General features: G+C 41.2%; 1 protein-coding gene across 2 annotated transcripts in view; it reads right to left on the bottom strand.

Annotated features, from left to right (window-relative positions):
- The window catches only part of NPR3 (natriuretic peptide receptor 3), a 60,039-nt gene that overhangs the window by 34,676 nt on the left and 8,547 nt on the right, over positions 1-16,816 (bottom strand). For both annotated transcript variants that reach the window (XM_054031644.1, XM_054031645.1), the window contains exons 2-3: positions 15,815-15,937; positions 12,080-12,246 (exon numbers count right to left, since the gene is read on the bottom strand). In XM_054031644.1, coding sequence (XP_053887619.1) covers positions 12,080-12,246; positions 15,815-15,937 — 290 coding nt within the window. The remainder of the gene's footprint in view (positions 1-12,079; positions 12,247-15,814; positions 15,938-16,816) is intronic.

The following is a 16,816-nucleotide window of genomic DNA, read 5'->3' as shown; positions in this document are numbered from 1 at the left end:
CCATCACGAGAAGTTTTTAAGAACAGGTTAGATCAATCCCTGACAGGTGATTGTTTAGATTTCCTTGGTCCTGCCTCAGTGTTGGGGGCAGATGACCTCTTGAGGTTCCCTTCCAGCCCTACATTTCTATGATTATTTCTTCCTCATTTTTCATTTGCAATCATTAAGTGGTTAATTTACTCATCATCTAGCTGGCACACCACAAGTTGCTCATTTGTCACAATTGTGAATTAAAGTATAAACCCATTTCCGTTCTAAGCTGCAGGATAGCAACACAGTAAAATGCAGAACAGAGTATAACAGAATGGAAAATGACATACAAGTACAGGGAAGAATCCCTCCAGCACAATAATTATAATGGTTCCCCACTGTTTTATTTATTTATTGCTTACTCTACCTTTTACTAGGGCATTCTTTTGGTCTCATTATCTAAAATATAGTCTTAAATTTCCACTAATTGCCTGCTGCCAACATACCAAACAAATGGCATCAAAAATATAACCTAAAACTATTCCTTGAGTTAAGATTACTAAATGCATAAGGGCAATAAGACTCCCTGCTTCAGCAGATTTGGGGCCTGATCCCAAGCCTACTGAAATCAATGGGAGTCTTTGCCATTGACTTCAGTGTGCTCCAGACCAAGCCCTTAAGGAAGGAGGTAAATCCCTTGGTTACACATGAGCAGTTCTCAACCAGGGGCCCTGTGGGGCCACGAGCAGGTTTCCGGGGGTCTGCCAAGCAGGGCCAGCATTAGACTCACTGGGGCTCAGGGAAGAAAGCCAAAACCCCACTGCCCCGATCCCTGCCAACTGGGCCTCAAGCTGAAGCCTGAGCAGCTTAGCTTCATGGGGGCACTGGGGCGTAGGTCCCTGAGCAGTTGCCCTGATTGCTACCCCTTAATGCCAGCCTGCATTTTACATGCAGAGTAACAGTTGATGTGGCTCATGTGGGCCATGGAGTTTTTATAGCATGTTAGGGGGGCCGCAGAAAGAAAAAGGTTGAAAACCCCTGCTACACATCACAGGTCTCATTATCCTCCAGAACTGTCAAGAATGTCAGTCAGAGCAGGGGTCTGGGAATCAGGGGAGCAATCCTGGCTCCACTGAAATCAATGGGAATTTTGCCATTAACTTACATGGGACCAGGATTTCGCCCAGGATTCCTAGATTTTCTATTCCCAGTTTTCTCTAGCTCTCTTACTAACGTGATGTAATCATGTACAGGTTACTTTATCTTTCTGTGGCTTAGTTATTGTAATATTATAGTATAGTGTTTACTTACCTCAGAGGTGTTGTCAGGCTTAACTAATCAGTAGCACTGTTTGACACTGGAAATAAATTATTAATTGAATAAATTATTAGATTAATTTTGCCTTTATTCATCAAAGTATTCATTAATATAATCAAACTAGATATAGAGCTTGCCAAATACTTGAAAATATTATAGGTCAAATAATGTTTTCCTGTAAATATGGTGAAATTCACTCAACAATGTATTCAGTCAATAATATTTGACCAACTCTATAAATTAGTATCTATAAAACAGTTTTTTAGATCCGAGGTGCAAAGTGTAACATTACTGTCAAATGACTATTGAAAGGATTCATAACTAGAAAAAGTGTTTTTGTGACTTAAAGCATGAAGCATTTTTCATATCTTCAAATGTTCAGCTCTTCTTTTAACAAAATCTTTACTGACTCTTGTAATGAAGACACTGAGCACAAGACTATATTTAGATGTTATATTTTTACCCACATGGGCAAAGTCTAAGGGAAAAAATTAAGAGGAATGCCAATCCAGCTGAAGAAATTCTTTTGTTTCAAACACATTAGTCTAGTCACCTTATTGAGAGTCTATGAAGGCAGCATATAACACTGGCTTTGTGAATGCCTACATTTTAATGGTAAGAGGTTTGAATGGCTTATAATGTGACCATTAGTGCATTTTGGCTACAGATGAAAAGTAAGATAATCTAGTAACCCAACGAATAGTGCTTTTATTAGATCCTAAGTAAAAATTCAAAATTGCAGGAGCAGGCCAGTTTTTTAGAATAATAATTAATCTGAAAATCTAAAAGACTCAGTTCCAATTGTTAAGATATGTTAACTGGTTCAAATCAATGCAGCATAGGACAAATAGGGAGGGCACTTTTTGTTAAATGTTTGCCATTCGAACCTTGTACACAACATGTAACATATGTTGGGGTCCTGGACTGCTGATTTTATCACAAAACCACTCCACCTCATTTGAAATACTCGATTTTTACATAGCTTTTGGGTTGTTTCTAAGTACTTCTCATACCAGAATGAGTAAAACCTCCAAATTTGGAGAAAGATCACTATTGGGGAGCCGTAGGAATGTTCATACTGAAGTCAACTCTACTAAGATAAGCCTTTAAATAAATACAGGACATTTGTTCCGTACAGGCTGATGACATCTGAAAGTGGCTAGGCAAAACCTGACACATAAAGGTAAGACAAGAGCCAATTTACAGCCAGGTGTAAAGACCATAGCTTAAGAAAGGCTACCCAGAAGAGAATTTGTTTTCAGTGCAGTCTAAGACTTCCTGCTATTGATTTCTATAGGTTGTTTAAAATATTCTATAGAGAGGGTACCATTCTCTATGATGATAATGAAAAAATAAAGTTAGCTTCTTATTATGCTCTGCAAATTTAGTCAGTTGGAAGATTTCATTGTACTGAGGTTTGTCCTGGGTATGGCCACTCTCACCATTTCAGAAGAGGGGGGAAAAACCTAACAAGCCTTGGGTTTGATTATTTAAAATACTACAGCATGTGTTCAAGTCTCACTGCTATTCTAAGACTTTCTAGATATATGGGTATGTGAGTTGCTTTAAGAATGCTCTCTGCATCTGAAGAGCTCACCTAATGCAGGCGTTGCCATGGCGAATGATTTTTATTAAATACCAGAGTAAATGTGCATACTTACTTGCAAAACCTGATGGCAGGTAGCTAATGCAAACCCTCAGGCTGCTGTTATTTATGTCTCCATTTTCAAATACTTTAAAATTATTTTTTTAACTCCTGGATACCAGTCAATATGTTTTATTTATCCAGTCCTCTCTGGAATTCTGCTAAATTCTTGCCTCAATGGTATCTTGTGGCAATGAGCACCCTGGGCTAATTGGATAATTGAAAGTTTGGTGAAAGAAATAATTCCTTTTATCAGTTTTGAATGTTCTGCCTATTACTTCCATTGACTGTCCCCTTGCTCTGGTATTGTGAGGAAGGCTGAATAGAAATGTCTGAGCCATCTCATAGTTTTGGACGTCCTTCTCATGCCCCGTCTTATTCATTTCTTCTCTGAAGCAAACAATCCCAGTCTTTTCAATCATTCTCTCTTCATATGTTAGGTTTTCCTCTTGGAATGAACTAAGCCTTTTGTTTCACTTTTGGACTCCTCCTCCAAGGTTATTAGTACTCTAATTCTGTTCAAGGGGGGAGATCTATTGGGATTCCTAGACTTCCCTCCATTCATTATATGCATAAGAACTCTCATCCTCTTTATTTACACAATCCATCCTAAAAATATATTGTTTCTACCAAGCTAACCATGTTAACCCACCTAAGTCGGTAGGCTTGTTACCTAGCTATTAAAAAACAACAACAAAGCCTGCATCCTTCTATGTTAATCTTCTTCACCCAGGGCTGGCTATGTTTATATTGTTCCACCTGCTCACTTAGGTCCCAATCCTGCATGTCAGTAACTTTACACCTGTGAATAGTTCTGTTGAATTAAACGGGACTATTTATGTAAGTGTTAGAAGAATCAAGGACTTACATTATAAACTCTGCGATAGGGACTGGATCTCTCTCTGTGATTTGTACAACTGCACTGAGCACCCAGTCAGCGCTTGGTAAATAAAAATGTTCATGTGGCATAACATCACAAAGACAGGATAGGACCAATAGTATCTATTTATTCTTAGAACGCCCCTGTAACAGATGGCTTGCCCTCTAAATGCTGCAGAGCTTAGGGATAGCCAACCTGGACTACTGAAGAGACACCCCTGGATTGGATCAGGTAATTCCCTACAAAGGATAGCAGGTTGCTACAGTGAAAGTGGAAGTTCAGGACATTGTAGGAAGTGAGAAAGGCTTCAGCAGGAAAGACCCTGAATAGGGTTACTATATGACTGGGTTCTCCCAGACATTGGCCTCTTTTTTGAGTTCCTTTCTCTGTCTGGGGGGGATTTTTCAAATAACAGGAAATGTCCCAGGTTTTTGCAGAGCAGATAAGTGGCAGCTCAAAAAGAGCCCCGATTGGTCCCCTTCTCAATTGGTCCCTCCCCTGCAAGCCACAACTGCGGGATCGTGCCTGCCCAGGCCCCTCCCTGGGAAAAGTTCCCACAGGGAGTCGCTGACTGATGGCTGTCGCTGCATCCTGGGCTTGTGCCAGCTGCAGTGACAGGGAGCGACACTGCCCCCGAACTCCAGTGCCTCTGCTGCAGGTACCTCCCAACTGTACCCGGCCCTCCATCTCCTTCTCCCCCTCCAGCAGTGTCCTCTTTTTGGGAACATTAAATATGACTACCCTATTGATACCAAGGGGCTTGGAGTGGGAAGTCAAAGCCAGAAACCTGAGGCTCCAACCAGGCAGGGTCTGGGAGCGGCCTGTCCAAGTCGGAAACGCTCCCAGGCAGGAAGGCTTGGGGAGTTGAGTGGGTTGGAGACTGCTGGGAGTGAGCAGGCTCTAGCAGAAAGACCAGTGGTGTGGAGTTTCCCTGCTGAGATTATGGGCAGGAAAAGCCTGGGAGTGACCTGACCAGAGGGTAAAACTCACGGGCTGTGTTTTGGAACTTTGAGTTTTATTTTGAAACTTTATTTATGTGACTAAACTCAGACCCCCAAGAAAGGGTGGTGAATAGGTGAGAAAAGCCTGTGTGGAGTTTAAGAAGCCCCTTGAGGGGGAAACTGAGGTAGGTTGCCTGCAATATGACCCAATGTCAGGAGGGGGTGCATGGGAGGTGGCTGACCCCACTGCAGCCTCCCCTCCCCTTTCTGTCAGGTAGTCAGATCCTCAACTGGTGTAATTTAGTCTAGCTTCACTGAAATCAGTGGACACTGGTTTTTTACTAGCTGAGGATCTAGCCCAGAGTGCCTAAAGGCTCAGCACAGGTAGCCTCTTGTCTCTATTCGGGCCTCATCATGGGTGTTCAGGTCTGCCCACATGGGCAGATTTGAAGGTCAAGGCCATAATTTGCAACTGAACATGTTCTGTTGCATCTCTAAAAAAACAAACACAAACAAAAAACAACCTCAAACTATTTGACTCCAGTAAATTCTCTCATGCTGAAATCTTAGTCCAACATAGCTGACTGCAGCTCTGCTCATAAAAGCAATCCTCTCCAGTAGCTGGAATGTGAGCCCCCAGGGCTGCAACATCTCTGAATACCCATTGAGACAAGCACTTCTATCCTGGGGAAAAAAGGGATCAAACGGCCACCTTGTGCTTCTTTTTTTGGCACTGGATTGCTATTTGCTACCATATTTCCTGCTGCTGAGGTCTTTATCACCTAAATCCCTGAAGACTTTTTGTTCAAATGACCTCATTTTTGCTGGGCTTAGACATTTGTGCCATTAAATAAAGAACTTCCAGTTGAATGTTATTTTTCGTACGTTACTTTGGGACTATGAAATGTAGTGGATGTACTTACTGGCTTCTAGAAAAGTCAGTTAGTGAATGCTCTGGGGTTTTTTAAATGTCAGTTTGTGCAAAATGAGCTATACATGCTCGATCTGCTCTAGTTCAAAGAGAACAGGCCCAATCCTGCGCTCCTTTGAAATCAATGGCAATATTCCTGTGAATTTAAATAGGAGCAGGATACGACCCAATATTAGCTTTCGGTAATGCAATAAGCATAATGCACAAAGACCTTTAAGAGGTCCTGCAAGTTTCAACATCTTAACTTCTTGTTAGTGGAATATAATATATATCTGGCGAGTATTTTAAAGAAAGAATATCCTACCTGCATTCTAATATTTCATAGAGGCAAATACATATGTCTGTTTACTAAAATGAAATGTGACTATCTGTGAAACCAAAGTAAAAAGACTGGAGACCTATGGGAAATATACAAGTATATAAGACTAGCAATGCTAAACATGTACATTCCAGTGAGTCCAATGTTCTTATTATAAGTCATAACTAAAATTTTGTACTAACTGGTTCAGTTGAACAACTTAAAAAATAACCTGAGACACTCTCTGCTCTCCCTGCTCCCGCAGAAAAACTAAACAGACATCAACAGTCAGAGGGAAAACTAATTCATGTCTTTTCTTATCTTTTCTGGCACTCATCAACTTACTAATCTTCAGTATTTTTTGTTTAAGAACCAAATATACTCAAGAGATTAGTCCTTCCCATGATTAGGGAAGCAGTAAAGGCAATATCTTTAATTAAAAAAAACTGGAGTGGCTACTAAACCCAGAAAACTTAGCAATCAGGAGTCCAACTTTGCTCCTATTAAAATCAGTGGGAAAACTCCCATTGACTTCAATTGACATAGAATTGGGCTCCAAATTCCTAATTATGTTTCGTTGACAGAATTAATTTTCTTATTAAAAAGATGGCATGTGAACTCTTTTTTTCTTGCTACTAAAAGCAACATGAGATTTGCTTTTATTCTTTCAAACACAATTAGCAAAGCACTCTAGGCGCTGAATAAACCTATTCATTTGAACAAATTATTCCCTGGCAGAGGCATAACCCCCCTCCCTCCAAACCCTTTCCTATTCTAATGCAGTCAAAAGAGACACAAAAGCCTGCCTGTGCATTTATCCTGCCTGGCTGGGTCTGAGAAAGACAAATGGGACATACACCATTGAATATGTTATATTTTTCCTGTCTCTCCCAGTGACTTTACTGAATTGCTTACTTCCCCCCTCCCTAATCTTTGTGCATGTACAATCCCAATTAAAGGATGATGTAAGGCAATACACATGGGGGAAGAGTCTGGCATGGATTTTATGGATGAAGTGATAAACTTTATGACTACTGCTACCTCCCACATAGCTTTTGTAGATAATTGGTGAAGCCCTAAAAGTTGCTTTAGAGGCTTCCCTTCTGGGCCATTTCTCATTTAGAAGACTTAAACCCTTACAAATAACAGATCGTCGCTTTTTAAAAGGTAGTGTCTAGCTGATCTAAATAACGTATTTAGCTTTGACTTTGTTCACATTCTTTGGGTGAGATAGCTTTGCAGGCAAATTGAACTTCAATTTCCTTTTCCTGGTGCTCCATTGTGAGTGTTGGGAAGAGGACAGTGGATAAGAAAAAACTCCACACATCTTTCCCAACAAACAATGCTGCTGTGCCGTTAATACAGTTGGAATGTTTATTTAATTAGTTAAATTTTCAGCTTTTAAATAAGAAGAAAAAACAAGCCATGGGTGGCCTGCTAACCTCAAAAGAGCAAATATCCAAAGTTATAAAATCATCCCGCTCAGAATACTGGGTTAGATATAAAAACAGCATTTACTGAATTCTGCCCCCAAGTCAGGAACAGAGGTCGTATTAAGAAGTTTCAAACTGAAGCCTTAAGCCAGTGCATTAAGTGCTTAGTGTTATTTAATAAAAAATGGACTGTGCATATACTTTAACTGAAACACTGTTTCTTGCTAAACATTTTTTTAACCAACATGTCTGTCTGGAATTATTCTCACCCCAATACAGAGACAGTTGCAAATGCTGATATCAGATAAACCACTCCCATTGCTGTCTCTAGCACCTTTATCTTAGAGCTCTTATGTTATGCCTTTAATCCAAGCATCTCAAATCACTCTACAAGTGTTCAGAGCATGTTGTGAGTAGCTGACTGATACCTTGTTTAGCTCCCAGAGGATGACAGAGGCAATATCTTAGCTAGTAATGTTAGGCTGCTTTACTGTCCCTAATTCTGACTATCCATTCCAGATGGATTATTGAGAAGTTTCAACTACTAACGGCCTGATTCCATAGCCCATATCCAAGCAACTCCAGATAAACTTCTACAGGAGCTAAGCCTGCGCTAGGGGCTAAGCCTACACCTACTGAAGTCAACTGGAGTTTGGCAATGGGTAGCAGGATTGAGGTTGGAGACCAGATTATCAGAAGAGCTCAGCTCCCATTTAGACACCAAAATAAGTGGCCCTATTTTCTAAAAGCAGCATGTTGGGTGCTGGGCTTTTGGGGAAGAATCTCTGTTATTTAGGTAGATAAATAGAAGCTAGGCACCAGGCCCCAACACCAGAATGGGGAGCGAGGCCCAGTCCCATGGGACAGGAGTGCGGGTTGGGCTCATTCTCCAACAGCCTCCTCTCGGCACCAGGCTGGAACTAGGATGGTATTGCTGGGGTTTCGGTCAAAAAAATAAATAAATAAAAGACACAATGCAGCTGGCGGGTTGCTTTATTAAAAAGTTTGGGAACCAATTGTCTAGTGCCTTCCTAAAAACTCTCTCTACCACTTGCTTCTCTGACTGTCACCAGTGATCAGTTAAAGACTGCTTAAAGAAATTCATCCAGGACAAAGATTCCCAAACCTTTTGGACTTCATCCTAACAGCGAGATTGTCTCCTGGACACCTCCGCACAGTCAGGTTGGCACGGACGTAGGGATGCTACTTAGCAATGACAGCAACTACTTACATGGAAAAGCAACATCAGGAAGGTTTTGTGTATTTTTAGCTTCTTTCTGTGCAATGTACCAGCTGGAAACAAGGAGGGACAGTGCCATGTGAGCTGCTAGCTCTCGACCGGCCACAAACATGTCCACCAATCTGAGAACTGCTATGTGCTTTGCCGCCCCCTGTTTTTCTATCCTTTCTATTGGCTGTTATGTTTTCTCCATTTTTATTATGCTCTGTGTAGTGTAATAATGCCGTTGGAGTTTACAATGGCAAGAGTTCAGGACAAGATGCTGTATTAATGTATCTCTTTTTTTTGTCAGAGTCACTGTCATAAATTAAGTCACCCATTTAGAGCTTCATTCTCCCATACGCTGGAAAACCCAGCACAGAGAAGTGGAAACTCTGTTTTACAATTCAGAGTTTCCCTGGATATTTACACTGGGACACATGGTTTGCCATATGCAGAAGAAGCTGAGGCTTGCACTCAAACACCCATTGATCACCCCTGTAATCTACTGCAGGCAATATTCTACCTGCAGTAACATGCCCACCTTCCCCAGTAGGTTTCATGTGTAGAAAAATCCAGTAGAGTGGAGACATCCCCACCTCCTCCCAGTCGACAGAGCCTGAATGCTGGGAAGCCTCCACCGAGGGAAACTCTCTTGGAGTAGCAAGGGCCAGCATACAGTGAAGCTGGCATCCCCTTTCCCTTCCATGCAGGTAGGAAGAGGGTTGGGCCATGAGGCCCTTAGTTTTTGTTTTGCTTTTTCTTCTTTCACAATTTTACAAAATGTTACTTTTCTTAATTTACATTTTTTAAAAATTGCTTGGATTGTAACAGTGTCTGCAACTGATTGCAGTGTCTGTCTGACTGTGGTGTCTGCAACCCAGTCATTGCTGTAGTGTGCTGGTGCATGAGAATCAAATAGGGGGAATTGACTAGTCTGTTTTCATTGCCCACGCTGAGTGACTGCAAAAAATAAATAGTATCACAAATGGTAGTAAATTAGACTAAAATCTGTTCATTTTTTAATGCTCTTGGATATTAGTGACACAATGATATTTAACCTGGTAGCGTCCCTTTAAAATTGTTTATTTTTTAAAAAATCATGAGGATAAACTGATGTGGGAAGGTTTTTGAGTAGATTGGTATAGCACAGTAAGTAATAGTACAATTTCAGTACACATTGAACTTGTGTTTGAAGCCCACCCCTTTTCCCTGTAGCTTTGAGCCCCTTCTGAGCAAAATACGAGAGCTTTGGGGTCACCTGACTCTGTACTGTGGAGAGCGACTAATGAATGTTATCAACACTGAGATCTGACTGCTCAAGCAGCTAGGTCTGATAAAAGTGAACAAAGAAAGTTGGCAACATGGGTGTATTTACAGGGAATCTCCTATTTGGAGAATAAATTAGCCAACAAAAAACTCATCTGTTTGCCAGCATGAGGGAGCTTGCTGATCTCTCACATGCATTGTGCTAATTCTGCACATTATAATGGGACTCATTTTGTTGGCAATGTAATTCTAGCCAGGTGTTTAACACAACACTGAATTGATACACGCATGGTCCTTTAAACATATCTTTGAAGTGGGCTCCATGTCCTACAGAACCACAGAGTGCCTCTCCTTCTTACTCCAAACTGTCCTCCCTAATTCACCCATCTCCGCCTGTGAGCTGGATAGATAACATTTGTGCTCCTGGCTTCATTGGCTCTCCTAGCCATTTGGCTGCTCTTGCTTTCTGAACATTAGCCTGGCTGCTCTTGACTGGTGGGGCTACCTGGGCAAGTCTTCAGTTCCAGTTGGTGGGAATCAGGGTTTGTCACTCTCCTTAACAGATCTCAAAGTTCCTTGGAAGGCATCATTATCCCCATGTCCTATGGGAGTTGTGCTGTCATAACTTCATCCACAAAAAGATGTGCAAATCTGAATGGGCCTCCTGTGCCCTTTGTTGGAGCACTATTTGAACTCAGTCATGCTTTCTGTTTCATTGTAGCAGTAAGGTGTGAACCAGGCTTTCCAGGATTCAATCTGGATTTGCATGCTTGCTGGTGACTGGAATTATGACCCAAACTGTGACTGTAAAGCCTCCTGGGTAACTATATCAAAAAAGCTTTTCATTCCAAATAACCCTCCCCAGTACCTAAAACCACAAATAGGTGATAGATTTTCAAAGAGAGCTGTTATATGGTTGGTTGAGTGCAGATTTTCTGCAAACAACTGATATTGTACAATACCTTGCAGGAAAGACCTCCTGTTTGTTAACTCAGCATGCACATTAGCATAGCTTTTGTTTTAGACCTTATGTTTCTGCTCATAATCTCAGTTTCAAGCAATATATATTTACTGTTTCTGCTTTCCTTTATTTTATAAAAATCAATTAATGCCAATCCTTTAAACAATATAAAAACATAAAATAGTGTATGAATGTATCAAACAAGTAGCTTTTCCTGACTTTACCAATTTCACTGGTCTCCTGTATAAATGTGGTAATTTTAGTTCCAGTAGTAGCAATGGTGGGAAAGTTCTTGCACTGCCCTGTCGCTGCAATGGATTGACATTCTCACCATGTTCCCCTGGAGCCAGGGGAGTGCTTCAGCTCTCATGTGGTCACATTCCATGGCCACTAAAAAAATCCCTGATGTGGCTAGAAGAGAAAGTTCCCCCTTCACAGGGAGCAAAGTACCTGCACCAGCATGCAGGCAACTGTGTGTTTATTGTGCTGTGAGCTCCTCTTATCTTCATCTCAAAGAAGACACATCTAGGAATGATCTTAGAGCACTATCCTTTCAGTGTTTCTGATACGCTATACTAATTCCCAGAAGCATCTTCCTCTAGAGGTGAACGGTTACAAGAAATATAGTATTTTACTTCCCTCTTTGAAGCACTGTGGTACTTCCAGGTTTAAAATACTTGACAGGATTTGTGGAATACCTCCAGTGGGTATTTGGATGGTTAAAACCACACAGACAATTTTAGCATGGTAAGCTGGGAAGTAGGGCACAACTCCCCTTAAGGATAAGAAAAGTTCAATTTACCAGATACAACAAGAGTGCACAACCTACTTAGACCCCATTTTCCTAGAATGAAAAAGCATGAGGGAGAGCTGGAATGAGACAGAGAATACAGAAATCAAGAACAAAAAAATATTTTATCAATAAAAGGAGTGTGATGAACGATGGAAGTGCTAGAGAGGTGTGGAGCCCTTGTTTCTCCTGCCCCTCCCACTGTGTACTCCCTGATGACTGTGGACAAAACATAAAGAGCAATTTCCTTTAGCCAGGGAGAAAAACATCTTACCAGAGAGAGTTCACAAAGTTAACAGTGAGTTTCACAACTGAACCTAGGTGTTATTGACGGATTCAGAATAGGACACTTTGTCACCTTTGATTTAATCAGGAGCCTGTTTTTGAGGATGCTAAAAGCTCTAGGCTCATAATCAAGTACTTACGTAATCATCCTCGTTCAGACCTTGTTTCTGAACAGAACTTTTCACTTCCATGGAAAACCTCTCAAACTCAGGTTTCACTGTCCTCAGTAGAGTGACTGTTTGGAGGGATGAGTAGGCTTGCTTTGCTTCAAGGTCATGTTTGTCTCCTCTCTTCCACGAGCCATTTCCTAAGGGAGAAATAAAAATATTTACAATTCCAGGCTAGTTTGCATAAAGGGCTCGCTCTCCCTTTCTGCTTAAATATCCCCTATACGTTGCTTGGGGTAGACAGCAATGTACAAGATATTGTCACGTTTGTGCAATACATGCTGTGAGGCTAATGTAAGAGAATTCAACATGCCTCTTGAAACTAGGGGAACAAGATGCAAGGGGGACTGGCATAATGCTCTTGAAATAATTATACAGATTATGATCCTTAGTCAGAAGCCCAGCCTAGCAGAATGGTCAGCAATAAGGTTTTCTTCCCATATTTGCTTGATTATTTTTAACATCTGAAGTCAAGTCTAGATATGAGCAAATAACATCCTCAAATACAGAGAAGCAGGCTGTCTAGGGGCTACAACAGGTGAGAGGGAGACGGAACTGGATTCAGTTCCCAGTCAATGTGCCACTGACTCCCTTTTAAACTTCGAGCAAAGTCAGGTCTAAGTAGAGTAAGAAGAGTAAAGTAATTACCTGGAATGATGATATCACACAGGGCCTGATCTTGTAGCCACTTGTCACCCAGCTCTCCCACTGAAATCAATGGGAATGCCATGTGCACACTAGCTACACGATAGGCCCAGTTTCTCTTAGCAGAAAAACAAACACCCAACTACAAATGTGCCATTGCACACATTGTACTTGCATTTGCCCAATGACACAGCAGGTGGGAGACTGGACTCTGGAAACTAATACAGTAATCAAAGATTTTTAAATTCAATTGCAGCCTATTTGTTTAAATGCCTTTGCCTTCCTGGCCCTGATCCTGTCATGTCCTGAGTACTTCCTGTGCGTTGGCTGAGGCCAAAGGACCTGATTCAAACCCCACTGAGGTCAGTGGGAAGACTCCTAGTGCCTTGAATCAGGTGCTAAGACTGTTCTATGGAACTGATCAATAATGAGGCCTCGAGGGAATAGCAGTGTCCTTAGACAACTTGCTTTTAAATGCTTAAAAATAATTAAAAAAACAGACAGTCATTTTTATTTTTGGAACTAAAAGCCAGTTGTGACTAAAAGTACAAAGACTAAAACTGCAGAACACAAGTAGCTGTTGAGGTTTGGAATCCAGAGACACGTAGGACCCTGAGATGAGGGAGGATGTGGTCATTCAGCCTGGTTAAAGGAATTTGTTGATTTATAGACAGGCAGAAAGCAGGTCAGCTGAGACCAAGGGAAGGGAATGGAGATGGATGAGATAGAGTGAATGCCAGAGATGGCAGCAGCCAAGTATCAAACATTCTATCCGCCTTGACTTGGGACTATGTGCTTGCACAGGGATGGATGAGGGATAAAGATCTTATGGCCATGAGTGGGTTACACGGATCCAGGCATGCAGGTGGGTGAAAAGTGGGAGAAGCCTGCATTTCACCTCCTCTGTTCCTCAGTGTGTTGTGATGGCAGCAGAGCCACTGGGGAGATGTCATAATTTGCTGGAAGTACAGGCCAATTTCAAGTTACTCACCTCCTCCTGACTGAGCATGAGGGAACCAGTGAAGGAACAGGGCCTGTGAGAAGCACATTTCTTTCAGTGTGCTGCTCCCGGGATACTGCAGCTGCTTGCCACTCCATACACAGAACCTGTGGCAAAGCCACAGTCTAGCCCCCAGTGAGATCCAGGTCAAATGGTAGCTCCCTTCCATTCTCTCCTTTCCCAGAGAAAGGCCTCTGTGCTTGGGACTTTGTTGTTTGTTTACCAAAGCTGTGAAGGTGCTGCATCTCTATAGCCCTTGTGGATTATGATCTTAGCAAAATTCATAAATGACCCTTTAATTGTTTAATTTTTACTGACCATCTATCTTCTCTTTTTCAATCAATTTTTTCGTCTCATCTCCTCATGAGGTTCTCAGCTACTGTTACAGCCAGCTATCACAATTCTAGATTGTAACCCAATCAAGCACAAAAGCTTTGTTCTACCAGGAGGTCCACATAGAAGATCTCTGAAAAGTGCATGACAACAGCTGACAGCCACAAAACATTATTAAGCCATGCTCTAAGCAGCATAGTTCCCCAATCCCACATATATGCCACATTTTGGATCTTGGCTTTCCCAGAGACAGCTGGGTTTCAGGTAATATTGGGCCTAAATGTGAACAAGCTTCTGTACTTCAATCTGACCTAAACATGCTCACTTGTAAAGCTGTTGTAAATGGAAACAGAGAAGCTACCTTTAAATAACAGAGCTTCTAAAGTAATTGTACACACTTTCAAATTCTTTCAACGATTGCTTTGGGCATGGAGTCTGGGAGCAGCACTAAAATGACTTTCTGATGAAGCAGCACAACTGTTGCAGCCTCAACAATTAAAATAAAAAACTTTAAAGACAACAAAAAAGTAGTGTGATTGCGTGATCTTATAGGAACAATAGCTACTTGTAAATCATATTCTGTCTTATGGTTCTATACCTTTTTAGACTTCCAATAACACACAGTTTATTAGAACTGTAAGAGGAGGTTTGACATTCTGTGTTCAGTTTGTTTACCTTATGCATTTGACAACAATTTGTGTACAGTCAGTTTTGTAGATTTCTCTTCAGAGTTAGTTTGCCCCTTCTTAAAAAAAGAAGAGCAGAAGATCCTTCTAATGTTTTTTCCCCTAAGAATTAATTACAAAAAATATTCAGGAAAAGCTATTTAAACTGGTCAGTTGCCAAGATGTCAGATAGACAGTGCTCCCTTAACTCTGGGGTTGTGGTGCTGAGTCCTTTGTGAAATATTTACCTTAACTCCTAAGGAAAACTTTTAGTATATGGATGTGTGGGGCACAGAAAGCTGAACCAATTAAAAAGTATAAGTACATCACATGTATGTGACTATATTATACTGGGGTGAACATGACTGTGCTTTTGTGCACCAGGTGATACTACAAGGCTAAATATAGCAGCGTGTCTCTGCAGGAATTACATGCCATCAAAAACTGGAGCACATATTAGATCAAGTGTTTCCAGCCACTGGCAGGTGTACAAATCTGCAAAACTCCGACTGACTTCAGTGGGACTAGGATTTCACCCCAGGGCGTCAAGATTCTGGCTGGTGATCTAGGCAATAACAATGACTCTCTGTGCTGGGATTCACTGTGTCACTGCTGCCTACCTCCCAGTCAGTCATGTGCAGTCTAGCCCACAACAGAGGTTGGGCTATTCCAGGCCCAAGACTTGCAATCACAAGACTGGGATTTAGAGCAACCTACTGTGAATTAGAACACACAATAGAATAGAAGGTAGCGAGAACTGGCTGGTATAACAAAGGTCTTTGTTGAAGCAGTTTTCCCACAATGTAAGGGAATTTCTATATTAGAACTCTCATTTAGTCACATAGCTTCTTCACACAGCTCAGTCCAGAAGTAGTTAAATCCAGAGTTTCTGGTTTCCTTCTCGCTAATATCATAATTCAAGTGGCGGGTAACCTCAGGGCCAGGGAGAGATAGTGGTGTATTTTAAGACTAATAGTGGTATATTTTAAGACTAACAAATCTAAAAATGTTATCATGTTTACAGAAAGTTTCGCAACATACTGCAGGGGTGGGGAATAACATTACCATATGACGAGCTGTTGAAGAGTTCAATATTGAAGAAAGCGTAGTCCCCATTGGTCATTCCTTGTCGATGAGCAGCTAGCATGATGTTCCTTATTGTGTCACCGCTGGCACACATTATTACAACTGTGGAAGAAAATGGAAAACAGAGATAAGAAGCTGTTCTTGAAACCTCTGGGAACAGATTATGAAGCTTGTCTATTGCCAGAGACAGTGACCTGAACTGTCCTCCCAACATTTTAAAAATCATGGGAACAAGGCTAACAATTAAATCTGGGATTTCCAAAGGAGCCTACATGAGACAGGGGGATACAAATACCAAAGGCCAATCCTTTACCCACTGAAGTCAATGCCAAAAATCCTATTGACTTCAGTGGGCAAAGAATTATGCCCAAATACGATCTTATTCTTGATTCATGTAATGTGGTGAGGTTTTTGTTGGTTTGTTTAATTGTGCATTTAATTTTTATTAAAACAACAACACCTAACTCTTATATAGCACTTTTCATCAATAGATCTTCAAGCACTATACAAAGGAGTATCATCTGCATTTTATGGATTGGGAAATGGAGGCACAGCTGGAGAAGTAACTTGCCCAAGGTCACCCACAGGTCAGTGGCAGAGCCAGAAAAAGAACCCAGGTCTCCTGACTCCCAGTTCAGAGCTCTATCAGCTGCCTTATTGCAAGTGAATATGAAATTATTCCAAAATTAAGACATAATTTTATCATTTTATCATTCAGAATTTCATTTTGAATACCTTGAAAACAGTTACAGTGTTAAAAGACTCAAGGTCTCATTTATCAATGATCCAAAAGACAGATAAAAGTTCGGATCCTAAAATGTGATCCGCTATTATTCAGCGGTACTCCATCCATGCTAGCAGATTAGAAGATCAGAGCTATGCTATCATCCAAGAGGTAATATCCAGGCAACATTTACATTACTTCAAAATTCTAAATACGGAGATGCAGCTGAGCACTTGGCATTCTGGTTTGTACAGTAT

Source organism: Malaclemys terrapin, chromosome 6 (genome assembly GCF_027887155.1).
Source record: "Malaclemys terrapin pileata isolate rMalTer1 chromosome 6, rMalTer1.hap1, whole genome shotgun sequence".
NCBI lineage: Eukaryota > Metazoa > Chordata > Testudines > Emydidae > Malaclemys > Malaclemys terrapin.
This window is presented reverse-complemented; position numbering and strand designations above follow the sequence as displayed.